Source organism: Manis javanica, chromosome 7, assembly GCF_040802235.1.
Source record: "Manis javanica isolate MJ-LG chromosome 7, MJ_LKY, whole genome shotgun sequence".
Classification (NCBI taxonomy): Eukaryota; Metazoa; Chordata; class Mammalia; order Pholidota; family Manidae; genus Manis; species Manis javanica.
The window spans coordinates 44,093,858-44,119,271 of record NC_133162.1 but is presented as its reverse complement, the minus strand read 5'-3'; the positions used below and the strand labels follow the sequence as shown (position 1 = coordinate 44,119,271).

Genomic DNA, 25,414 nt, shown 5'->3' with positions numbered 1-25,414 from the left:
GCAGGAGCCAGAGTTTTGGTGTTCTGGCCGCTGGAGGTCAGCGTGATCTCAAGGTCCGTGCTCAGCCTCTCAAGGCCCTCAGGAAAAGCAGGATGCCCACCTGGCCATGCCCACAGTTTGAACAAGACAAGCGAGCTTGGAAGCAATGCCACGCATCTCCAGGGCTCCCTGGTTCTAGCCACAGACCTTGGGGCTCACTGCTGCCCTTTTTTTCCACCCCTCTTTTCTATGTCCCCCAAGTGATCCAGCCAGCTTTCCTGTGCCTGAAGTCCTGGCTTTCAGCACCCAGGCCCAGCTCAGCAGTCAGCACAGGCGTCTGCCCAGCCAAATCTGCCCCTCCCTGCTCAGGCTCCACTTCCAGTTTCCACCCCAGAGGGTACAGAGACCCCACACACACTCCTCTCCATGCTTTAAAATACTTTTAATCCAGATTCCACAAAGGATTCCCCTTGCATATGTGTATAAAAACAAATCCCAGTCATGCCCAGAAGCAGGTGATGGGAGCTTCGGGTCCAGAGCAGAACAGACACAAACCCTTCAGTGCACATGCCCTGCTCCTCCCACCCAACAGGGTCACACACAGATTGAATGGAATTAAAGACCTAAGACTGGGGCAGAGGGCTCCCTAGGCCTCAGGCCCCTCAGAAGCAGAGCAGGGACATAAACCCCACTCTCACAATCCATCCACAGGTTTTGCACCTGTTGCCCGTGTAGTTTTTAATAGCACCCCCCTTTACCTCAAAAGTGTCACAGTTTGACCAACACATTATGCGGTCAGCCTACTGACCATGCTGAGCAGAGGAAGTACAAGGTCGGGAGGGAGGCGGAGCTCTCTCCACTCCCCTTCCCAGCAGGCCCTACCTGCTCTCACTCCATCTGAGGTGGGCAGTACAACCTCTGGCCTGGCCTCCACTACCCAGGATGCCAGTTGACTCACAATGGCCACCCTGCCCCAGTGTGTACTTCCTGTTTCAGGGCCTCTGGCCAGGGACCTCTGGGCACCAGAGTGCAGGCAGTGGGAGCCCCAGGTTTGCTTAACCTGTTGGCAAATCCTTAGAAAGGTTGCTGGTAGGAGGCTGGAGAAGGTTCCCAAGGACCAGGGACAGGCAGGCCAAGCCCCAGAGCCCCATGGTAATGAAGAGTGTGTCTGACAGATGCGCAGCCTCTGGTGAGATGGGGGAGCTGCGTCCACCAGAATGGGGAGGCATCTCTCCACATCTTGACCTGTGTCTCATGCCTGGGAGGGTGGCACTGAGGGATCATCCCAGTGCCCATCTTGTCCCACCTATGTTGGCAGGTCCCAAGGCTCATGTCCCAGGGAGAGAGGCTGCCACAGCGCTGGAAATTCTGGGGCTTCTAGGATGTAGGTCATTTGGCATTTGTAGGTAGTGAATTTCAGGTCTCTGTGGTGGAATCCCAGCACCCCACCATCCTTGAGACAGGGGCTGAGAGATCCAGCACCTTCTTCCTTTTGCCAAGTGGCATCCAGAAGGGTTGAGGGTCTGGCCAAAGAGTCTGGGCTCAGAACAGGAGGGCAGGAACAAAGACCAAGGCCACGGGACCACTCAGAGAGTCAACTGTGGCTCAGATGCACCTGCCTCAGGCCCAGCCGCAACTGCCACTGGCCCCCAGCTGGTCTAGATGGCCTCCGAGTTTGGGGAGTCAGGGACAGGGTCTGCAAAAGAAAGGAGAAGCAGAGTGAATGGGGAGCTCTTCTGTCCTTTACCCCCTAACCCCACACTGTGAGGCTCTGAGGACTCCCCAGGGAGGATGGGGAGCCAGGCTGACGCTGAATACCATGGAGAGGTCATGACCCTGTAGGCCATAGTGCTGCGAGGGGCAGGAAGCACTCACCGAGGGTTGGGAAGAAGACATCCCCAGGGCCTGGTGGAGACAGAGGAGTGCCAGGCTCAGAGAGTAGGTGCCGCCCAGACTCGGAAGGCTGCCGCTGGGCCACGTAGGACAGTGGGGGCCTGGGCTTGGCCTCTGGCATCCCCTGGGACGGTGGAGAGCCCTCAAAGCCAGGGTTTTCAATTCCTTGAGTGTTGTTGCTAGAGGACCAGAATGGTAAGTCACCTGTGCTGCCTGGGGTTGCCCTGTGTCCTCCCCACCTGCCCCACTTCTCTGTTCCCTTCCCCTCACCTGCTTTAGCACCCCAGGCCTCTCTCAGCAGGAAGAGAGCATACAGGATGCAGGGCCATAGAGAAGAGGCCAGAGGTTGCACTCTCCCACTTGCCCTGAGTTGAGAGCGTCTGACCCCAGCCCTGCCCTGTGGTCTGACCCCCTAACCTAGGCCCAGCCAGAAAGCCCAGGGTAAGAGGCACTGCCAGGACACCAGACTCAGGAATGTAGGAACAAGTCGCTCTTTGATCAGCAGAGTTAATGGCATTAAGATTGGATGTGCCCACAGCTTGTCTTAAGCTGAAGGAAGGGGTTATCTTTTCTTCTTCTCTTCCCCTCTTCCTGCTTGGGGGTGGACAACCTCTGAAAACCCCTCCAATTCTGGGATTATAGCAGGATCACTAGCAGGACTTCGCTTGACCTTGAGAATCATCCCTTTCCAACACCCAGAGGAGCTTGAGGTTTGGTATTGCAAGTGCCAGGGCCAAGTTCCTGAGAATGGTGCATCCCTGAGCATGCCCTCCACACCGGGCTCCATGCCCGGGGGCACACACTCACACTCCCCTGTCCACTCCATCCCCCCCTGCTGCCCACTCTAAGCCTGCTCAGTCTCCCCCCTGACCCCTGCCAGCATGCTCCTGGAGTGCTGCAGGGAGGGGCTGCGATGCCAGGTGCGCTGGCCTCCTTGGCATGTTTCACTGTCTGCTGTAGCTCGGCTGCTTCCTCCCCTTCCCGACCCGGCCTCACTGACTACTGAGGCCCAAAGTGGGTGCAGACCTCATCAGCCTGCTGGGTGCAGGGTGTCAGGGAGAGCAGCCGACAGGCACACACACATAGGCCTCAGTGGCAGCTGGCAAAGGCTCTTCTAACCAGCTATTCTAGGTGGCTACACAGGGGCCCCACTGCACTGAATACCACCTTCCTGACAGCTGGCCCAGGGCACAGAGAAGACCAGGGAGGCCATGTCTGTGTTCCAGCCCTACCATCCAGCCAATTACCAGGGGGGAGAGCAGAAAGAACCCTGGTGGAGTCTGATTCCCAAGAGTCAGTCTGTCCTGGCTAAAAGTTACCCTTTCCCTTCTGCATTAACTCCAACCACAGTTGGGTGTAGACATTGCCCTACAGAGCCACAGGCCCAGGCAGAGGCAAGAGAGAGAGCCCACCAAGCTTTGACTTGGGGCAGGGACAACTGCAGGAAGTTTTCTCAGGAGGGTCTCCAAGGGCCTTACCTGTCCATCCGCACCAGCTCCTGGGCACCTAGGGACAGACAGACAGAGAAGTTACTCACAAAGTGAAAGCTTCCCTGATAACATCCGTGCCCCTGCTGGCAGGTGCCCCTCAGGGAACAGGAGCAAGACGGGCAGAGCCCAGCTCAGACCTAGGTCCCACTTCTGTCCCCAGGAGGCCTGCAGGGCAGTGCCCTGCGTGTTATCCAGGAGGTGAGCCCATGTGGACCAGTGATAAATGAAACTCAGGCTGTGTTTTACAACCACCAGGAGACCAAAGCTTTCTCCGATGGCTTAACCTAGGAGGTATTAGACCTTCCGGATTCAAGTATCAACCAAAGGCCTGGCTTCTGAATTTGCTGTTTCCTGTTTGGACATTTGCCATGTTCTGGTCTTTAGCCATGATTTACTGGGTGGGAGTGGTGCAAGGTCAGTTGCTAATTGCAGGGTTCCTGGTCCTCTGTGACCCATCCTCCATGTTGCCTAATAAGTGGCTCTAGAGGTGACATTTCTTAGAAGAAACTTAGACCCCATCACTTTCTGCTCTGTATCCAAGCTGCTGCTGCCCTGCCCTCCTCTTGGCATTCCCCCACCTCCCCTAAGCTGGCCGCCAACCAGATGCAGTGGCCCCAACTTCCCTCTTTCTTGCAGCTCCCCATATACTCCCACAGATCCTTCTTGTTTTAAGACCTTGACTGCTGATTTCTGTGGGGAAACAAATGGTGGGGGAGGAGCACAACAACAGAACACACACAGGGAAGTTGCACAAAAGTTCCTGCAATCTCCGCAGTTTACCAGGCAGTGCTGTGTGCCAGGCCTCATGCCAGGGCTCTGCGTCCCCTAGCTCATCCTCTCCTCTGCTCTGTGGGTAAGGACTGTTGGCCCCACTTCAGAGCTGGGGAAACTGAGTCTCTCTAATACTGGATAGGTTCCCCACACACTGGCCTGTGCAGCAAAACTGCCTTTCTCCATGCCCTCAGCCTTTTCTCTTTTTTTCCTGAGTGACTCATTCCTGAGCATGCCCTCTGTACCAGGCTCCGTGCCAGGCTTCATGCCAGCATCCTGCCCAACACCCAGTCCATCCCGCCTGGCTGCCCCGCTCTGGGCCCCTCAGCCTCTGCCCTATAGCCTACTCCTGGCATTTCCCAGGTGACTTTCTGTTCCCATAATTCCAGTAGCTGCTTCTCTAGAATCTAGATGAAGAAAAATAGCCCACATCTTGGCTCCCTGTCCATTTTGTACCTGATTCCCTACCATCAAGCTGTCTTGTATCTCTTATGTCTGTCTCTGAGACTTCAATCATGCAACTCATTTTTTTTTTTGAGGGGGCAGGGGGACTGACCTCATAAATGCTTTTATTGAAGATAAATTATTCATACCTTTCTGTTACTGCATATATTAAATTTGGGGATAAAGTACTATGAAATGGCAGCCTGTCACAGAAACAGGGCTCAACATTGGTCACAGTACAGCCCAAGCCAGTCCTCTGTACCCACCAGCTCCCTCCTTCAGTCCAGCTCTTCAGTATCCAGGTCATCTGTCCCTTCTTGACCCCTTCCTCTGGGAAGCCCTCAGACTGAAGGTGACCCAGGGCATGGAGTAGGAGACACTGGGGGCTGATCTCAGGCTGCCCACGTCCTCTGGGGCTTCTGGCCTGGGGCTGTCCCCTCTCTGGGGATGTGGGCAGAGTCCGGGACTGGCCTCCAGGGCCCTTGTGAGGAAGGCTTGAGGCAGCAAAAGTAGGAGCAACAGGCCCTCTCCTCTGCCTCGCATTTGTTTTCTAGTTCTGTTCATGGTTTGGAGTAAGGCAGACAGCAAGCTTTATCTGGGAGCCTAGCCTAGCTGAGCACATCTCCCCCTTTGTCCTTCCCGCCTCCATGGAGCCAATGGCAACTCTGCAGCCCTTTCTCTCCCCACTTGAGCTCCTGGGTTCCCCTTTCTGCTCAAACCCCTTTTCCTGTCCTGCACTCAACCCCCAACCCCAGTATTTCTGTAGGTAGGATGTGGTGGGTTTCATGAGAGGAATGTGGGCATCTAGAGAGTAAGGGAGAGGTGGTCACAGCCCCTGGGTGACCCACAGTAGGGCTCCAGCTTGGTTCCCAGGAGAGAACGGTGTCAAGTTGTTCCGGTCCAGACAAGGGAAATCAGGTGTGAGCCAAAGCCACCTGCTGACCGAGCAGTTCTCCCTCAGTTACCTTCTGCAGTCAGGCAGAGGGAGAGGTGGTGCAAGGGCCACGGGCACAGGACTCTTCAGCCTCTTGGTCCTTGAGGACTCAGCCTGGCTGAGGCTCAGGGGTGGGGTCAGACAAGGGCAAGGAGCACTGTTGCCCACAGAGGGTGAAAAGGTGTTTGTGGCCATGATGTGGAGCCTGGCTCCACCACTTACTCTCCATGCAGTTCCTTAAACGAGTTACTTAACCTCTCTGTGCCTCAGTTTGCTCAGCCATAAAGTGGGGACAACATTAGGACCAAACGCTTAGAACTGTTACGAGGAATAAACTGAGTGGCTGTAAACAGCAAGCTGGGTGTGGCGCCTGGCCCTGCATTCCTACCAGGTGGGGGTTTTTGGCTACGACACTCATGCTGAAGAGCATTTTTATTATATGGTGGGATTATATACCCTGGGAAAAGCATGAACTGGAAGCTCCGAGTCTGAGTCTCAGCTCTGCCACTTACTAAATGATGTAACATTTGGGTAGTTATTTAACCCTGCAGACCTTAGGTTTCTCCGCAGTAAAAGGGAAGAACTGAATGAGTTATCTCCAAGATCCCTCCCAGTTGTGATAATCCAAAGGCCATTTCTGTCCCAAATTGCCATGCTAATTACAAAACAAGCCACCCATACATTAAAGCAGGTCCCCAAAGGGTCTCCAAGTGGCAGCACTTTTATAATCTAATTTGGACTACTGCACATGATTATTCATTCATTCAGTGATATTTATTGAGCGCCTTGCCAGCACTCAGGTCCCAGAAATAGCACACCAGGGTCGCATCCTCTCTCCACCATTGAGCTCAGCTACTTGCAGGGACTGTAGCAGCATCTCTGGAACAGGGAGGAACTGTGCCTGCCTCTTGCCTTTGCTAACCCCAGGCTGAGCTGGGAGCTGGAACAGGTCACTCACGCACCCTACACACCCTACACACCCTAGTCTTCAGGGATACTCACGGCGGTTGGATGCCACCTGCCTTTGCTTGTAGACCAGGAGCAGGATGAGAGGAAGGCAGAGGATGCCCACAATGCAGGCGCCCGTAGCCAGGGCAGCAGCTGTGATGTCTGAAAAGGCAGAGAGACAGCCAGGGTAAGGCCTGTTCCACTATTCCTCCAGAGAGAAAGCCGAAGCATTGAGACGGAAGGCCAGGCAGCACAGGGACCTCCCCCTTACTCAGGCCCCACAGCCAGCCCCTCAGTCCTGCCAAAGCGTGGAAGATCTAGGGACCCCCTTCCAAAGTGAGCCCCATTTCTTCTCCCCAACTGGGCCTGGAGCACACAGCAGTGAGGCCAGGTCCTTACTGCTGAGGCAGCTCCAGGGAAGAGAGAAGGGTCCTCACCCCAGCCCACTGGGGACAGCTCAGCCGCCCTGGGCCACAGATGGTTCCCAGGAAAGGGAGCACAGGCCCTTCACAGACCTCAGGCCACACAGTTCAAGGTCAGAGGAACCCAAGTGATGAAAAACTTTGGAAGTAAACAGTGGTGACAGTCATGCAACATTGTGAGCATAATTAATGCCACTGAATCATACACTTACAAATGGTTAAGATGGCAAGTTCTGTGTTATATGTTTTTACTACAATAAAAAATAAATGAGTAAAAAGCCCCACTCAGCCCCTAAGAGACCCTTTAGCTCCAGGGCACAGACTCAGGAAGTGATCTCACACATACAAGTCGTGGGAAAAAATTGGGTGACAGCTAGAGAAAAGTGAATCCTTGTCTGATATTTTTTAATTTTAAAAATTAGCAAAAAAAGTATGAGTTAAAAAAATTCATAAGTTTCCTCCTCCTCCTCTACCCAGGCCCCCTCCAAAGAGATAATCAGGTTCTGCAGTGTTCTTGTGTATAGTCTAGATGTGTTTCTGTATGTACAGCATATATATCACCTGCTTTTCACATGACAGATGCTTTTCCTGCTTAGCACAGCTTGAATATCTGTCTGTATTGGCAGAGACCTACCGCACTGTGCCTGGGGTCTATCATGTGACTCACCCAACATTTACTGAAACAGTCCCCCATTGGTGGGCATGTAGGTTGCTTCCATTTTTCAACATAACTAATAATGTAGCAATGAGCTCCTTATTATGCATCTTTGCTCACTCTAGCAAGTACACCTGTACATAAATTCCTAGGAGTGAATGTGCTGAGCCAAAAAGTCCATGTGGTTTCTTCTAGTTTATCATCTAATTGTCCTTCAAAAAGGTTGTACCGCTTCACAATCCCACCAACAGTATGAGAATCTTGATTTATTTTAGGCCATCTGCTGACTCCAGGAGTCTAGCTGGGAACAGACATGCCCTAGGAACCACAACCAGTAAAAATGCATTTCCTTCCCAATTTTAGCCCTTCTCAAAAGATGGTCCAGAATACCCTGTCCCAGGGTTAATCTGGTTCCAGGGAGCTTTGGGAAGGTGGATGTGTGTGGTCTCTCAATGTTGCCTTTGCACCACTTACTTGGGAATAAAGGTTGTTTTCATCTCATTGTATTGCTAAACAACCCTATGGTGTAAACAAGCTTTCCGGGGTGTTTGTTCATACCACGGAAGAGAACAAAATGTTTTCAGGCACTTTAGAAGTGCTCACTGGTACAGGAACAGTTGCTATGCTAATTTTAAAGCAAGTTCAACTCCACATTAAAGCAGGTTCCCTGCAGACCTTAGCAAGGCTGCATTTTGATGCAGAATATTGATAATAAAAAAACATTCTATAATTCAGATGGCTGAGTGGTTCTAACCTCCATCACAGAACCTTGTGATAGGCACTAGCTGAGAATCAGGTTGCAAAGCGATCTTTTCTAGTTGTCATAGCTGGACTCCCCTCCTACTGGTACTGGGCAATATTTTGTGAGGTTGATCAGATGCTCACTAATTCTGGCTCTGTCTCTGCTGTGGGGAGCTTGGCCCAACCTGCCTGCCTGATCCTGTCCTTGGGCAAAGATTCCCCCCCTTCAGCCCCTCTAGGGGATCAGGACTTGGTTTCCTTACAATCTGGGCTGAGACTTGAGGCTGGGGCAGGGGTGCAGGAGTTTGGGGACAGCTCTCTGAAGCTGTGGACTCCTCTGCAGAGCCCAGTCTCACCACAGCTCCTCACCCCTCCCCACAAGCGTGGCCAGTGGGGGTGGGGTCCTGTTGGTAGCCATCAAGAGCCAGTTGGTAGCCATCGAGAGCCAGGCTCATCCTGGCCAGGTGATCAGGCACTGACAGAGCCGGCTGCCAGACAGCACCAGGGACTGTGCCAGGCCCTTATTCGGTAGCGTGGGATGGGAGGGACCCGCCTTCTCTGAGTTTCTGTCCAGGGCCTGTCAGGACCCTTGGATATGGACAGAGGAGGGAATCCAGTTGGGCTGCCTGGCACCCAAGGGAGGAGGCTGAATGAATGCAAACCAAACCTCCTGCTGGGTTAGGGTTGGAGAGGTTGCTTCACAGGGAGAGGGGCTGCCCAGCCCCCTGCCCTGGGCTCAGTGAAAAACCACAGAGCCTCAGCAACTTATGGCTCCTTGGGCACCAACTTCCTCAGTCTTATCCCCTCTTGTCACCTCCCCGACCTCACGCTGACTTAGGCTTTCAGATGATTTCAGAGACCAGCTGCCCTCCAACTTCCCAAAGGTGAGCTTAAAAGACTGGGGCTACAGGTAGAGCAGGAAAAGTCAAGAGCTTCTTGGCTTGAAGTATCATTAGCTGGCCAGGTACCAAGGCTGGTGTAGGACACCTGTCTAAAAGAGCAGGGACTGGGATCTTTCCAAAGGTAAATGGCAGTAGAGGATAGTACCCAGGGCCAGCCATGAGGCCCACTAAGCATGTGGGTCACTAGGCAAACATTATGTGTCCACTGCCATCTACCTGCCCTCCTGCATGGCACCGGGGAATGGATGAGTTGACTTGGGAAGCCAGGCCTAGAATTCTGCATTAGAAGCAATAATAACCAGCACTTGACACAGCACTACTCTGTGCCAGGCCCCGTTCTTGCCACTTCACACATAATAACTCATTTTAGCTTCAGAACAACCTGGAAAGCAAGTACAATCATAATCATCTTTTTTTTGCAGATGAGAAAACTAAGGCACAGAGAGGTTAAGCAACTTGGCTGATTTCAGGGTCTATGCTCTTAGTCATTTTACCACACTGCCTTTCACTAGCATAGACTCTGGTTGCAACCATGGCCTACCAGTACTTAACTTTTCTTTTTCTAGTCACCAACATTGTCAAAGCTCACATAAAACCGGGACTTCTGACTTTGCTTGAAAATTTAGTCATGTAGCAGTTGGACCTGCATTTATGGACTGGTAGCTGGGTGTTCTCCACAGTCTCCACCCCTCCCTGTTGTCTTCTTCATCAGCTCTGTGGCTCCAGGGGCCTTTGAATTTTTGATCCCCGAATCGACCCCTTAAGTAACACTGATTGCCTCCCTGTTAATAGGGAATGGACACACTGGCTCCCATTTTTCAGTGAACATATGATAACCAAAGAATGGAAACACTGTCCAAAACTCCCTCATCCCACCCGACAGTATAACTTGGTTTCTTTTCATCTGAGACCATGTCCACCTTAGTGAAGCCTCCAGCACAGCTGTAGTCTCCAGACCTCCAGAACCAAGAGTCTAGAAGGGAATTAGAAGGGGACTCCAGAGGTCATCAAAGCCATCTCCCCACCCTCAAAAACTGTGACAGAAGCAAACACGTCCCTTTGGCCCTCAGGGAGCCAATTTACTATCTTGGACAGTAGATCATGGGAGCAGGAGCCATAGTAGGCTGCCCATCCCCATGATTTAGAAAAGAAGGACAATGGCAAAACCTGAGAGCAGAAGTGCCTGGCAAAGGAAGCCTGACCCACTTCTGATAGCCAAGTTCAAGGTTCTGCCTCACCCTTGGGCTCTTACTGGCCAAACTCCTAGGATTTCCCAGTGACTTTTGTTCTCTTAAGTCCAGCAGCTGCTTCTCTAGAGTCTAGAGCAAGGAAAATGAACTTTCCATTTTGCACCTAGTTTCTCCAGCATCATCCTCTGTAGCATCTCTTGTCTCTGTCCTCAAGACTTAACTCGTACAACTGATTTTCAGAAAATGGGTATTTACAGAAGGGGAGCAGCCCAGTGCTCAGGCCGGGTTTGCACACTGAGAATCAGGCACTCTGGCATAAACTCTTGGCTCTGGGTCTGAGAGACTGGGGAACAATCTCCTCACATGCCTGGGCCTCAGTTTCCCCCCTCTGTGAATTGGGGGCAGTGGCAGAAGTGACTATCTCTAAGGGAGCTCTGTGGGAGCTCCTGGAGGAAGTGGGACTGGGGGTTGCTCAGAGTGCAAGGAGCAATGGGGAAGTAAACGTTCACGTGCCCCACCAGGTGAGGCTCATGCTGGCCTGTACACAGGCACGTGTGTGTGCACACACAGTCATGAGACTGCTGCATGGGAAGGGGCCGCTCAGAGGCCCCTTTACACCCTCACCAGGGAGCCACCGGTGGCGGAAGTGAGGACAGCAGTGGTTTGGTGCCGAGGCAACACATGAGCTCTGTGGTGTGCAGGGACAGGGGCTCGAACCAGAGCTTCTTAGTTCTATGTGGGTCTGGCTCAGGCCAAAATGTGTGTTCTCATTTTGTTCCTGGCTAATGCATTTGTTAGTTCAAAAAAGTAGTTTGAATAGAAAGTCACGGCAGACTTTGAGCTGGGATTTGGCACAGCTGTAGTTTAGCTCCCATTCCTGGCCTCTGGAGGGCAGGGAGGAGGTTGGCCCTGGAGTGTCTCCAGGCTCAGGCAGGAGCGGGTCCATGCTGGATGGGCAACGCTGATGGATAGAAAGCTATGGAAGCCAGGACCATCTTTTCTCAGAGGAGTGGGGCACCCCTAAGATGTTGCCCCTTTGCCTGCTGTCTGCAAGCTCTTGGGCATTCTCGCCTGGCCTCTGAGTGCCCTGGCACCCCTAGGGCAGAGCCCCTTTCCCCCAAAGGGCACCTCTCTGGGCAAACCCCAGTGTGCTGACTGCCACCTCTGTGTGTCCAGTGTCCTCTCCCTGGTGAACTGGGAAGACGGTGAAGTGAGCATAGTACAAGCGGTGCCATCCTGTTGGCCATGAATTTGGGCAAGTTATGTCACCTCTCTGGGCCTCCTTTTCCATGGATGTAAAGTGAAGATGGTGATGCCTACTTCACAGGGTTCTTGTAAGAATCCACTGAGGCACCAGTACTGGAAAGGCCTTAGCACAGTGCCCGGTGCATAGTAGGGGCTCCAGGAAAGGGGCTCTGTTTCTTCCTTGAGCTTCTCCCTTCCCCTCCCCCATGCACAGAACAAGGAGATCTTAAGAAGTTGAATCCAAGCCAGAAGGACTCCCCATAGCCCTCCAACCTTCTCATGTGGCAGAGGGCTGGCAGGCAGGGGCAGCACCCGCTAAAAACAAGCCCCGCAGCTTGGGGCACCCAGCCCCTGTCTGGGGCACTTGGCCAAAGGTCAGTGCCAGGGCACAGCCCCACCCAGGGACTTGGGAGCAGGGACTCTGGAGCTAACCTGCTCAGGTCTGGGCCTTAGGAGGGGAGTGCACTTCTGGGGGCTGCAGCCCAACGACTCAGGGGAAGGAAGAAGCAGAGGAGGAGAAATGGGGCTTCCATGGTCTGGGGTAATGAGGTCAGAGTTCAGAAGGGGGTCTGGGTCCAGGATGAGGACAGAGGGGAAGATAGAACCCAGAAGAGCGGGAGGGGGTCCCTTACTTTCACTCTCCCTGGGGGAGGGCGGGTATGCAACGCACTTGGATGCTGCTTCTTTGCCTGTGAAACAAAGAGAAGGCTCATTAGCTGGGCATCAGGCCCAGGAGGCCGGGGAGGCTTGTCCAGGCCAACGTGCCCCTCTGCTGTCACAGCTACTCCTGTTAGTGCCACGTGGCAGCACTGGCCAGGTGAACCCTGCATGCACACACACGGAGGCACACTGTCACCACACAGCCAGCTGTGCCCAGTCCTTCCTCCTTCTCATGCCACCCCCAGGGATGTGTGGATACCTGCTGGTATCCACACCTCTATCCTGTGTGCTGCCCCTGCCACTCTCACCTGGACACACACACACACACACATTCCCTGGCAGCCATCCGACTATTCACCAACTCATGTCCCAGGTCATGTGACTCAGCCATAGTATTGTCATGAACAGTCACACTCCAGCCCAGGTTCATACACCCTCCCCATTAAAAAGTCCCACTGTCACAAACAGAGCCACAAACACCCTTTCTCTCCATCACACCCAGCTAACCAGAGAGACTTGCACACAGATCCACACATGGTGGCCACCCCATCACACTCACACACCCCTGGAGGGCCAGTGCCACCCCAACAGACTCACACATCCTCCAGCACAGGGCCATGCGTGGTCGTACCATCAGATGCAGAGCACAGTCACACTGTCCTTTTCTCTGCTCACCCTTCCAGACAGGCACGCACAGCGTCCCCACGGGACACCACCCCAGGCTGTCCCACATAGGAAGGCCTCACCTCTCTGCACCTGCAGCTCCATGGCACCATGAACCCTCTGCTCCCAGTGGTGGTGCCTGATCTCCACCACCAGGCAGCAGTAGAGGCCGCCATCCAGCAGAGTCAGGTTGTGCATGGTGATGGAGAAGTTGCCATGGTGGTCAGAGGCCGATTCCAGGCCGTGGCTCTGGGCCAGATCCTGGCTGGTGTTGGCCTGGTGGCCACTGTGGTGCAAGTGAAGATCCTGGAACGTGAGGTTGCGGATGGGCCGGCGCTCCGAGCAGGCCTGTAGCTCACCCCGTGAACTGCGGTACCACGTCTTGTAGAAGCTCACATCATGCCCTTTGGCCACGGGGCCCAAGAGCCTGCAGGTGAGGGTGACATTCTGGCCTTCAGGACACACGTATAAGGAATATGGTGTGGCAACCTTGAAGGCTGCTACCAGACCTGCTTAGAGAGACAAAAGCCTATCACCTGCCTGAGCCAGCACCACTCCCAGTGACTCCAGATTGGGGAAGAGCCCTGGCCTGGGGCTCCAGAGAGGTGAGTTCCCCAGCCACAGGCCCAGAGCAGGTCAGCTGACTTCCCTGAGCCTCAGCTTCTTCATTAGCCCATGAACCTAACTCCATCCCAGGCTGTGTGGGAGGAGCCATAGGAGCTCCCCCCAGGGCTGGGAAGCTGGCCAAGGCTCAGGAGAGACTCCGGGCAGCACACTGCTGGCCAGCGTGCAGCCATATCCCAACTGGAGCACACGCCCTGACTCCAGCTCCAGCTCCCGCTCCCGCAGGAGGGTAGGAGGCAGGATGGGGAGCAGTAAGGCTACTTGGGAACAGCAGTCCGCTGTTCTTGACCATCCTCCTGGGGGCCATCAGCACCTTTGGCCCTTTCCACTCCTAGGACTGGTGGTGCCTTCTCCTCACCTCCTCATCAGTGAGCATTTATGGGGCCCCTATGTCTGCAAGACCTATGCCAGGTGCTACCTCTCACCTGGTGCTGAATATGTGGCCTCCCCTTGGAGCTTATGAAGTCGCTGGGCAGACAAGGCCTGTGTTCATGACAAAGTAACCCCACAGACTAAAGGACAAACTGTGCCAGCCTGCAGGGAGCTTGGAGGATGGAGGACATAGCCTTCCTGGGAGAGGCCAGGAGACTTCCTGAAGGAGGGCGGATCCTTGGGGTTGATGAACAGATGGGGTTTCAGCAAGTGGAGAAGTTACCCTGGGTCAGGTTGTGGGGAAGCAGGAAAAGCCAAGGTGGCTTTGGGATGGGATTCATGAAAGGTCATCTCAGCCATGCACCTACTGGCACCCAGTCTTCAGAGATATTTTCCAGTTCATTTTGTTTTCAATAAGTAAGTGAAGCCATCCCCTGGTCCTCTTTACCAACATCCAGCATTTAACCATGTTGACCTCAAAAGCACTGGCCCTTAGAAACAGAATACCAGGGCTGGAGTCCCAGCTCCTCAGTCTAGCTCTGTGAGCCTCAGTTTCCTCATGTGCAATGAGAAAAATATTAGCTACAATATTAGCAGGGCTGTGAAAGGACTGCATGCAGGAACAATGAGAATGTGAGATGAGAGCTCTAATGCCATCTGCAGACACTGGAAGGATAGTTGTGATCATTATATGCTAGTGACATTTTCATTTTAACTGGCATTTCAGGGGCTGTTCTAGGTCAGACAGACAAGGAAAGAGTTTGGAAGCATGTACAAAATTCAACAGCTATGCCCTTTTCCTTGCCACTGCCCGACCCCAAGACAATACCACTTCCTCCTTCAGACACCCCTTCCTTGACTGTAGAGCCTGGGACTTGCTGGCAGAGCTGACAGCCTTGCCCAGACAGGAGGGAGGTAGCCTGGTGTAGTTTTGGAATTGGACCAGCCTGCACTGGAGCACAGTAGCTGGGAGTCACTTAGACTCCAAGCCTCAGATTCCTCCTTATAAAACAAATGAAAACATCTACCTACTGCAGTTCAGGCAAGGATTACAAATAATTAACATGAAGTGCTCTGAAAGGGCCTTGCTAGTAGTTGGAAGGTACATAGGTCTCTGATTAATTTCAGCAACTCAAGAAACATTTCCTCGGGGCAAAAATAGTTCTGTGCAATAAAAATGGAGAAGCCAGCTTCAGACTCTTTCCCACTGAGGTGTGAATGACTGATAAGAGTTCATGATCCGATCTTGGACTACCTGCATATTTAAAGAGTGTGGGGAGGCAGCAAAGCTATGGCCCCAAAGACTATATCTGCAAGGGTGGAAGTTTTAGGCCTCAGGAGGTAAAGAGGACAGACACATGCCAGAGCCTCCCACTTGCTCCACCCACATATGAGAGGGAGCCATGTCTGGGACCCTCAGATTTATGGAAAGGCATTGCCTAGGTGAGCAGAGATTGCAGAACTTCTTTGGCAAGATGCTGATCTCCTTTCCAGACAGAAACATAGAGGCCCAGAAAAGTAAGGTGGTTTGCCTAAAGTTCCAGAGTGTCTGAACTAAGAACCTAGAGCATGGGGGACTTCAGGTGAAGTAGGATCTAGTTAGAACTAGAAGAAATACACACTAACTGTTTTATGGGTGTGTTTAATAACCCTATAAATGCTGTTTTTATTCCTATTTCACTAATGAGAAAACAGAGGCATAGAGATGCTAAGTAACTCAGAAGATAACACAACAAATAAGTGCTCAAGCCAGAATTAAACTTGGGCATTTAGACACTATACTAAAGAAAAAGTTCGGAAACTGGCAGCACAGAAGCCACATACAGTCTTCAGACAAGTTTTATTTGGCCCTCAAGATATTTTAAATTTTTTTTGAGATTGACAACATTTAAAAACCAGGAATTTTATATGATAATTCTGACTTCTAGCTTCTCTTTGAAAATCAGATTAACTAAACCCACTTTCCTACAAGGCAATCATCACCTGGAGCTAAGTAGCAACATCCTCTTTAGTTGGGACATTAGTGTTCCAGTTTGCCACAGTCCCCACCACTCCTTAATGTTTCCACCTGGCCTGCTTCACTCTCTCCATATTTGCTTGGCCTCATGGACATTTGAGTTTGTGATTCATGCATGTGGCTCCCTGGGCTAACCAAGGAGGGACTCCACTGCCAAACCTATCATCCTACTGATGTAACCCTCAGGCTCAGAGAGAAGAGGACCCACCCAGGTCCCAGCAGAAGCCTGGCAAAGCAGACACTAACCCTGTCCCCTCCAAATACCAACCCATTGCTCTTACTCCCTTAGCAAGCTCAGTGGAAGAGGAGTCCCACATAGCCCAGCTGTGCAGCACCTGGCTCTGCCCATGCCAGCCTGGACTTCCCCTCCCAGGCCTATGTGGAGTGGATATGGCTGCAGGACTACGGCTGTGCAAGTAAATGGAGGTGGGGAGTAGTTAGGGAAAGGACCCTTCCAAACACTCCCAGGAAGAGCTAAAACCCACCTAAAGAGTTACCTCTGTCCTGTGCTCCCCTTTCCCCAGAAGGCTCTGTGATGACTTTGTATGGGGCTCACCAGCACCTCTCCTAGCTTCATCTCCAGCCCCTGGGCTACCCCAAAGCTGGAGCCGAATCTAGATACAGCAGCATTTGCTTCAGGCACACGCATACCTTGGGACTATCAGGAGGGCTGGCTCAGTAGAGGCCAGGGACACATGAAGTAGACAAAGGTGTGGATGGGGTGGGGCTGAGATTTGGGCAAAGTGGGGCTAGCTTGTGGGTGGGGTGGAGCAGAGTAGGGGCAAGCAGCAGGGATCCCAGTGGGGCACCAGTCCAGGGCCTCCAACAGGGCATCAGACCCTGAGCCCTTAGGGTCCAAGCAATGGTGTGAATGACCACACAATCGTGGGACAGCAGTGGGGAGGGGATTTTCAGCCCTAGAGGCAATTTCCTTGAAAATCTAGAGAGAACTGGGGTTCGGAGACAGACAGTTTTTGGGGGGGAGAGGGGCATGGGAGAGGAGCATTGCTCAATCCCAATACCCTACACACCCCAGAAGGACCTCTTCCCCTTTTAGAAAAAGGAGAAGCTGCACTGGGCTTCAGGTTAAGGCGGTGGGGGAACAAGTTGACTTTTAGCATATGGGCCAAGAGTCCATAGGATTTCATCCTGGGGGAAGAGAAAATATCCCTTTGTATCTGATACTCAAGCCAGATCAAGGCCCAGGACAGCCTGTCCTTGTAAGGACACTCAAGGGCACACACATGTTGAGAGAACAGTGTACACACCGCATGCCATCCAACTGCACATATGCACATGTTATCGGGATACATATAGCCCAGCTGGAATTATAATTATTTCGCAGGAGGATGTTGCTTATTGTCAGGAACAGATCCTTTTGGACACCTGGGTCATTGTCAGAGACTAAGGAGAGTGGGTGGGGAGGAAGGCCTCTGGTTCCAGGGTGGCCGAGAGCATGTGGGACAGGAAAATGATCCGGGCCCTGGGCTGAGGCTGTGCCCAGGCGGGAGCCATCCAGTCATTGTGCTGCTCCCGGGGCCCAGCCCCAAATCCTAGCCCCCACCTGCCACTTCTGAAAGGCAGAAGCCTGCTGTGAATCTGGAAAATTCTGGTTCTCAGAATTAAAACATTAGTCTGGGCAGTCAGGTCCCTAGACCCCAGTCCTCATTTTGCCAAGCGCCCTGGGCCAGGTCCCATCCTTTTCTAGGACTCCCTTTCTTCATGTGATCTTGAGACACTCCCCACACTCCTAGGCCCCCTCCAGCTCTGAAACCATGTGGCAGGAGGAAAGGGCTCTCTCTCCTCAGGGTAGAGGAAGGGGGCAAGAAATGGGCCAAAAAAGGTGATCTGAGCATTCTCGAGCACAGCTTACATGTCAGGACTCACTGAGCACTTTGTACTCATCTCATTGAATTCTCATAATACCTCCTGATGTAGGTATTATTATCCCCATTTAAAAGATGAGGAGACAGACTCAGAGAAGTTAAGTGACTTGCCAAAGAGTACACAGCGCTCTGTGGCTGAGCTGAAACCCACACCTTGAACATGCCAGCACTTGACACAGGAAAAGCCCCCCACTCTTCCAGTGGCTGGGGCTGACACCTCATCTTCCAGCTACTTAGAGAGTGAACTGATCTCAGATTGAGCTCTGCACACAGCCATCCTTGCTCTGCCCCAGACCCAAATTGAAAACATCATTCTTTCATTCCACAAATATTTACCGAGGCACTAACACAAGCCATGCCCAATGCAGAGAGGCTGTGGGAGTGTAATTTCCTAAGGGATATCCACTCAGAATTTGGTCCTGCTTCTACTGCTTTCCAGCTGTGGGACCTCAGCCACAGGTGGCCTCAGCCTCCTGTAAACTTTCTGTCCCAGTATAAGGGAAAAGAGCATTGTTTGGCTTCATCTCCAGATGCTAGTTTTTGTGACCTTCACCTCTTTCCGCCCAGCAGGCACCTGGTGAAACCCAGTGGGTGTGCACGGGATGGGTGTGGGTGGGTGTGGATAGGCCTATGTCTTTTCCTGACAGGCTGACAGGGCATGAGCTTAGCCCACAGTCGCCAAGGCAACGCCCCAGCTTTTGGAGGTGGGTTCCCAGCTTGATTAGTCCAGCCTGGGAGGCCCCACCCAGACCGCGGAACTCTGTCAGCTGCTAGGGGTTGTATAAGTAAACAATTACTGCTGTTGCTGGCCCTGCACTGGTTGCAAAAGCCCAGGTCCTCACACTCAGAGAGGCCCCAAACAGACATGGATCGGGTCTCTAGCTTTTTACCAGGGCCTGGCTCCCAGGATAATCCATGGAGGGTGTAGGGAAAGGCTAGACTTGTCTTTAGCAAGGTGCGGAGTGCAGAGGAACCAGAGTCAAGGACCAACGAGTGTCTGGGCAGAGTCTGCCAGTGCTAAGCTCCAGGAAGTGCCCCCCGGGGAAAGGGGCTGGGGAAAGGGGCTGAGGGCCCAAAGCCGGCAGGTCCGCCCTAGGGACTCCATGGCCAGTGAAGACAAAGGGCATCTCAGATGTGTTTATTGATACCTGCTGCTGCAGGAAGTGTCCATTCACACTGGACCAAGGAATTCGGGAAGGGGAAGCCAGGCTCTATTGGAGGAAGCAGCACTTCCAGCACCTTGGGAAAGTGTGGACACATCCGGGGCTGGAAGCATTGGCCAGCATGCCTTCCCAGAGAGGGCCTGAGTTGGCCTGAGACCCTACCAGTAGGTGCTTCTCTGGACGACTCCTTCCCAGACTCCCCCGGGTCCTCCCTGAGGATGACTGTACACAGCCCAGACTACCAGCTCCAGCCAGCTACCCTCAGATCCAGTGCTGTGAAGCCTTTCAAAGATTTGGGTTCAAGTCTTGAGTCCCACCCTCAGTGCAGGAGCCTCAGTGATAGTCATAGTATCTGGCACTTACTCTGTACTGGTCATCATTCAGTCTCTTTTGCATGGATTCACTTATTTAATCCCCCCTCCCTAAGGGATAGGTATTAGTGTCATCTCCATTTTACAGACCAGGAAACTGAAGCACAGAGAGGTTAAGTAACTTGCACAGAGTCACAAATAGTAAATAGTAGTGTCAGGATTTGAGCTCCGGTAGTCTGACTCCAGAGGTCGAGAGTGTAGAGGTAGCTAGGGACTGTCTTGGAGGTCCCACCTCCTTCCTGCAAATGGACAGATGGCCTAGCCCAAGAGGGCCCCCCTTGCCTGGGCCCTTGCCAGTGAGGCTGTACACTCCCTCTCCTCTCCCACAGTGGCTACTGGGGTAGCTAGTTGGCCCCAGCACAGGAGGAAACCCGGCTGGAGCTGCTGCATTTAAGTGGGGAAGGTAACAGCACCAGGAGAATTTAGGGCTGGGAAAAGCCCAGAGAGACCCTCTGACCCTGCCCTGGCCACTTAGGATGAGGAGCACTGCCCTCTCCCCCTTCCTCCAGGAGTGCTGAACTATCCCCTACTAATGCCCCTCACAGCGGTGCTTGCTTCTGCAGTGATGGAGAGGAGCTGCCAGAATTTATAGCATACGTAGTTTTGACTTCTAGTTTTATAGCATTAAATAATGAATCACATAGAGAGAAGGTTACTCCCTTTTCGATTCTCTTTCAGCCCTGATTACATCAAAGAGAAAGTCCTAGTTTGTTGCCAATATGTCTTCAAAACATCTCTGTCACTTGCTTTTTTTTTTTCTTTGCAAGGTACAGCAGGTTTCAGGCTCAGAGCCTTCCCCAGGCTATAGTTTCCAACTAGAATTTAATACCCTTATTTGGGTTTCTATTATGTACTTTTATGATTTTGTTCTATTTATGGCAAGTGATACTGGCTTTCCATTTATGGCAATGGTGTAAAGTTTCCTTTTAAAATCTATTTAAGTAAAAGAATGGGTAGATTTAAAGAAAAAAATAAGTACATATGCTGATAGCAGAGACTGCAGAAATCCCAAAGGTGATGAGCAAGTGACCGAAGCTTGGGAAACACCCTCACAGAACTCTCCTTCAGAAGCGAGTGGCCAGCCTCGCTGAGGCAATGCCCCCAGCCTGCCCATGGCTCAGATAAAGGGGTCCCACAGTGAGTGACCAGCAGAGGCAGGATTTCTTCCCAGATCCCCATGGGAAATAAGATCCTATGGAGAAAACTTAAAGGACCAAACTTACTTGGTCAGAAGCAGAGAAACTTCGTTACTGAATCTGATGGGCACCATAGTGGCCGTTGTCTCTCTCTCTGAGGATGGTCAGCCAAAGTAAATAGGCTGACTGCAAAAGTCAGTTGCAAGAAAGATCCAGTTGAGACAAGCAAGCCCTGGCTGGGCTTGCCTTGAAGTTGCCAAGTTCCCCATCTCTGGGAAACTTTAAGAGGAGAATCTACAGGCACCTCTATGGACATTTTAGGCTGTAAGTGCTATAGGTACCAACATGTGGCTGGACCCAGCCTGTGCCATCCTGAGGCACCTCCAGCATTCTGGAGTCCCAGTGGAACCAGTCAGTGCCTTCCCACACCCTGGGCACTCTGCCAGGCCCTGTAGGCAGCAAGGAGCTCAGAAGGAGAGCCAATGGCATGTGACCTCCAGTAGCCAAGTGAGAGCATAATACTACACAGGCAGCAGGCACATAATACTACACAGCATTCACCGGGCACCAGGCACTTGGTTCAGTGTTTGTACACTGACTCTTCACAGCGGCCCTCTGAGGCAGATGCTCTCATCATCCCCTATTTCAGAGATGAGGGAATTTGCTCAGCAATGCTGAGTAACTTGAGCAAAGTCACAGAGCAATAGACAGCCATCTTGGTATTTGAACCTAGGTCCAACTGACTCCCAAATCCAGGCTGTTCAGGAGGCATACACAATTCCAGGGTTGTGTTCCTATACAGGGTGCCCCTGGCATTGGATAGATAATCCCTCGTGCCCATGAGCTCAGCTTAAGGCTGTTTCTTCCTAACCCAGAGCCACTGGGCAGAGAGTAGTGGATTTCCTAAGAGCTGACCATTGCTTCATCAGAGGCTTGTGCCATTGGGTTGCTCAATAAGGAGGGCCCTGTTTGCCATGGAGGGAAAGATGGGGTCTCCTCGCCCTAGTGTCCGTATACCTCCAGTTCAAGAGTTTGGGACTTCTGGGTCAGGCTCTGAGGACATAGCAAGGACAGAAACTTCCTCAGGGACTAGGAATGCCTATGGGGGAAGAAGAGGCTCTTCCACCCTTGGAGTCTGCCAGGTTCCGGCTCCCTAGGTGCCTCCCTTCACCCAGCTCACCCTGAGTCAGGCCCAGGAGAGGGGCATCTTCAACTTCTCCTGGGCTCCTGAGCACCGTATGACCACCATTCTCCTTGGGGCTGGCCCAGCTCCATGAGCTAGAGAAGCCTGCCCCAGCCACTTCCATCTCACCTTCTCAGACACAAAGGCTTTGACCAGCCCTGCCCGGGTAACCCAGCACCTCAGCAGGCCGATGCACAGCTCTTTCAAACTCAGAGACCCTCCTGAGACTCCCATCTGTCATCGCCCTTGTCGCACGCAGGACTGGGTAGTAGGATGGATATTCATGAGCACACTCATATTGCAGTTAAGAATACTGTGTCCCAGAGCAGTCCAAAGCTAAGAGAATTCTCCTGACTCCTTTCGGTGGAAAGCTGCTTTGAGCCCTAAGTATCTCCCTGAGCTGGGCCAAAGAAATGGCCCTTTGGAGTCTCAAGCTGTGTGAGTAGCCAAGACCTCGGGGTGAAGGTTCCTGGCTATGTAGACAATGTGGAGTGAGGGGTTGCCAGTCTCTCTGTACTGGCTGCTCTGCAAGCTGGGTCCCTAGGCTGTAGTTCTCTAGAACTGTTTCCCAAATTGGGGCTTCTGAACAGAGAGCAGCCCAACCAGGGGAGAGGAGGAAAGGGTGGGTAAGAAACTAGAAGGGCCTCTGTCTCGTGATCACTTGGGCAGGGTGGGAGAGGGCAGGTGATCTGTGGTAGGTAGGGTGCCAGCCATCCTGCCTACCACCATCCCATGCTCCTGAAACCATGTCCTGCCATGCATCGTGGCCTTGGTACCAAGACTGCCTCCGGCCTTTGGCTGTTATCCTGAGAAGCATCGAGGCCAGAGATAGGCAGCTGTCTGTAGGGTGTGGCCTCTTTCCTCATCAGAAGCCCAGGACAACTTCCAACAGCCTCCAAAAGATAGCTGCAGGCACCTCAGTTTGTTTCTGAGGTGTTTTCCAGGTTCTCTCAGCCTCCTCCTCTTTCTCTTCCCTGCCCTCCCCTCCTCCTCTTCTTCTATCCAAAAGATAGCTGCAGGCACCCACCCACTGGATGCCTGTGCCAAGCTCCCAACCTTCCTCCTGCCTCCTTCTGACTCCCTGCATGACTCACACTTTCCCTGGGCTGTCCCCACAAAGTCCAGTCTCAGAGGCTGTCTGCTGGCCCCCTCTTCCCTTGAGAGCCAGCTGCTTCAGTTCTGGGCAGGCAAGAACCAGGCACCAGGCTTTGGGTACCAGGACCTCTGCCCTCCACTCAGGAGCCCCTTTGTCCTGGCTAGGATACTATCTGGAGCTGTGACCATCTGGACTTTGGAAGAGAAAAGTGGTGCTTCCCTGTGTAAGGTCTCTGTGTTTGAGCTGAGGAAACTGAGGCCAGAAAGATGCCATAACTTACTCAAGGACCCAGAAGAGGTTCCTGGCTGAGCTGGGAAAGTTTCCCCTATTCTCCCCAGTGCCCCACACCAGTCTCTGAGTCGCAGCTTTGCTAGATTGCCAGGAATCAGCTGCACACTCAACTCCCAGGCATCAGACCCACAGGATAGGGACCGGATGAGTGCCCACGTGATGGGGTGGACCAGTGCCCACCAAGGCTCAACCAGGTGTGGCACCAGGATACAGGACACTGGCTGAGGGTACCACACTCCCTGTATCCTGTGAGATCCTGGAGCTCGAAGGCAGGAGGGGCAGGGAGATGCCACAGGTGTCAAAAGCCAGTGGCATCTACTAGGGGCTGCCCCTACCCTATCCATCTCCTGTTCTGCAGAAACTACTGTGGCCCTGGACAGACCAGAGTTTTACCAGCCGGGGCTTGGGCATCTGTTAGAGCATACAGGTATGCCCACCACCCAGCCAGGGCACTTGGCAGAGACGCTGCTGCCCCCTGCCAAGCAGTCCCAGCAGCCTCACTGCCACAGGGTGGGGGTCTTGGCAGGCTGCGGGGGGCGGCGTCCATTCTGCCAGCTGTGTTCTCTAGTACTCTTCCCCAGGGCCCAGGCTCTTGCCAACCTTACCTCGGGAAGCAGCCAGGAAGAGAGCGAGGAGCACAGGCCCCCAGAGCCGGCCACTGGCCTCCAGGACTTGGGGGAAACACATGTCGCCGTCGGGCAGAACCGCGGCTGGCGCGGCTGGCGCGGCTGGCGCGGCTGGCGCGGGGCACCGGTGCACAAGGAGATCTCCTGGTGCTCGGGGAGCGGGCGGGACGCGTGCGGGACGCAGCCGGGACGCAGCCGGGACGCAGCCGGCTAGGAAGCCTCCGGGTGAGCGAGTGCTGAGCCTGTGAGGGCTGCGGACGCCCGAAAGCTGCCCGCTCCAGGGCCCCGCAGCGCCCCCGGGGGGCCGTCGGGGGCACTGCCTCTTCGAGGGTTCAGGAGGAGGGGCATCCCCTACCGGCGGACCTGCACCGTCCAGGCTGTATAGTTAGGGAGCCAGGCGGTGTCCCAGCAAGTAGCTCCACTTGATCGCCAGTTTAAATCCTTTTCTACTCTTTGGAGAGGATTAGTATTGTTGCACAGCCTGAGAAGTGTATCTCCCTGACTTAGCACCATACCTAATCACAGACTGTGTCTGCCCCTACCAACGTTTGAGTTGTCTGGGGTCAGGCACTGAACAGCCCACAGCCCAGCCCAGGGCCTGATATGTGGCAGATGCTCCCAGTTATGGAGTGAATAAATGAAGGAATGAAATCTAACTTTCATAAAGAGCCGGACAAGTTTGAGCAGGCTTGACTGTAGATTCCATATTCTTGTGCACATGCACACAGCACAGGTGCAGGAGTTCACAATAGGCTTGGCACACCACTACACGGGGACGTGTATGTGCAACATCTGATAGTGTGTCCCATGGAAAATTATGAGTGTTCCTCTCCCCCAGACCCCAGTGTCACTTCCCACTTTGCACCATCTCTGCCCAATGCCCTGGGTAATCTTAGCCTCTAATCCTCTGCTTTGGCACCACTGACTATCTCTCTCCTCTTCTATCCTCTCCCCTAAATTCTGTCACTTCTCAGGGCTCAACTTAAGTCCTTCCCCTTCACAAAGTACCTTGAACTTCCCCTGAGGGTGTCCCTGCAGGCCTTCCTGTCCACGCTCCTTTCAACTGTCACACCAGGCCTGGGGCTACTGACCAGATGACCTATACCTGGGCTCATCTGCCCTCCTGAGCTAGACTGTGAGCTTTTGGGAACCAGGGCCTCTCCTTGACATTTCTGAGCCCCTGGCACAAAACTGGGCTTGGAGAGTATTTAATGCACTCTTATCTAAATGAACAAACTGATGACTGAGCAAATGATTTCCTAAACAGAGGTATGGAGCTGACAGTGGTGAGGTCCAGGAACTGGGGCAGGGGGAGGGCATGACCACAGTACCCAGGTTACCCCAGCCTGGCTGAAGCTTCCAGGGGCTTTGCTGGCCCATTGGGAATCTTGAACTCACAGGCTGCCCCAGGCTGAAGCACAGAGGACAGCCAGAGTCCATGTGGGTCAGGAATCGGGGTGGCGAGACTGAAGGGTAGCCAGAATCCCAGGTGTCCCATGGGTAGCCTGAACAAGGTAGAGGCCGTCTGAGAGCTCTCAGCCCTCACTCCTAGGTTGTGGAGGCTACACAGAGGAAGGTGAGCCTGAGTGGGCCATTCCCCTGAGCCAGGGAACCCCCTGCGATGGGAGCCCCAAAGGCTGCTGGGATGTGACCCAGGTCTTTGGTCATGATCTTGAGCTTGGGATCCCACTTAGGGAGACAGCCCAGGGCCC

General features: G+C 53.2%; 2 protein-coding genes across 6 annotated transcripts in view; one reads left to right on the top strand and one right to left on the bottom strand.

Annotated features, from left to right (window-relative positions):
* LOC108406260 (cadherin-23) overlaps nucleotides 1-25,414 on the top strand; it is a 72,224-nt gene that overhangs the window by 11,002 nt on the left and 35,808 nt on the right. The window lies entirely within an intron of this gene.
* VSIR (V-set immunoregulatory receptor) lies at nucleotides 405-24,043 on the bottom strand. 2 transcript variants are annotated; one of them, XM_017674865.3, is made up of 7 exons: nucleotides 23,682-24,043; nucleotides 13,021-13,449; nucleotides 12,247-12,303; nucleotides 6,514-6,621; nucleotides 3,351-3,378; nucleotides 1,855-2,051; nucleotides 405-1,675 (listed from the first exon to the last, which is right to left on the bottom strand). In XM_017674865.3, the coding sequence occupies exons 1-7, from the start codon at nucleotides 23,761-23,763 to the stop codon at nucleotides 1,638-1,640; spliced, it is 939 nt and encodes a 312-aa protein (XP_017530354.1). In that variant the 5' UTR covers nucleotides 23,764-24,043; the 3' UTR covers nucleotides 405-1,637. The 2 variants fall into 2 exon arrangements, with proteins under 2 accessions (XP_017530354.1, XP_017530356.1); XM_017674867.3 differs by having other exon boundaries at nucleotides 13,021-13,446.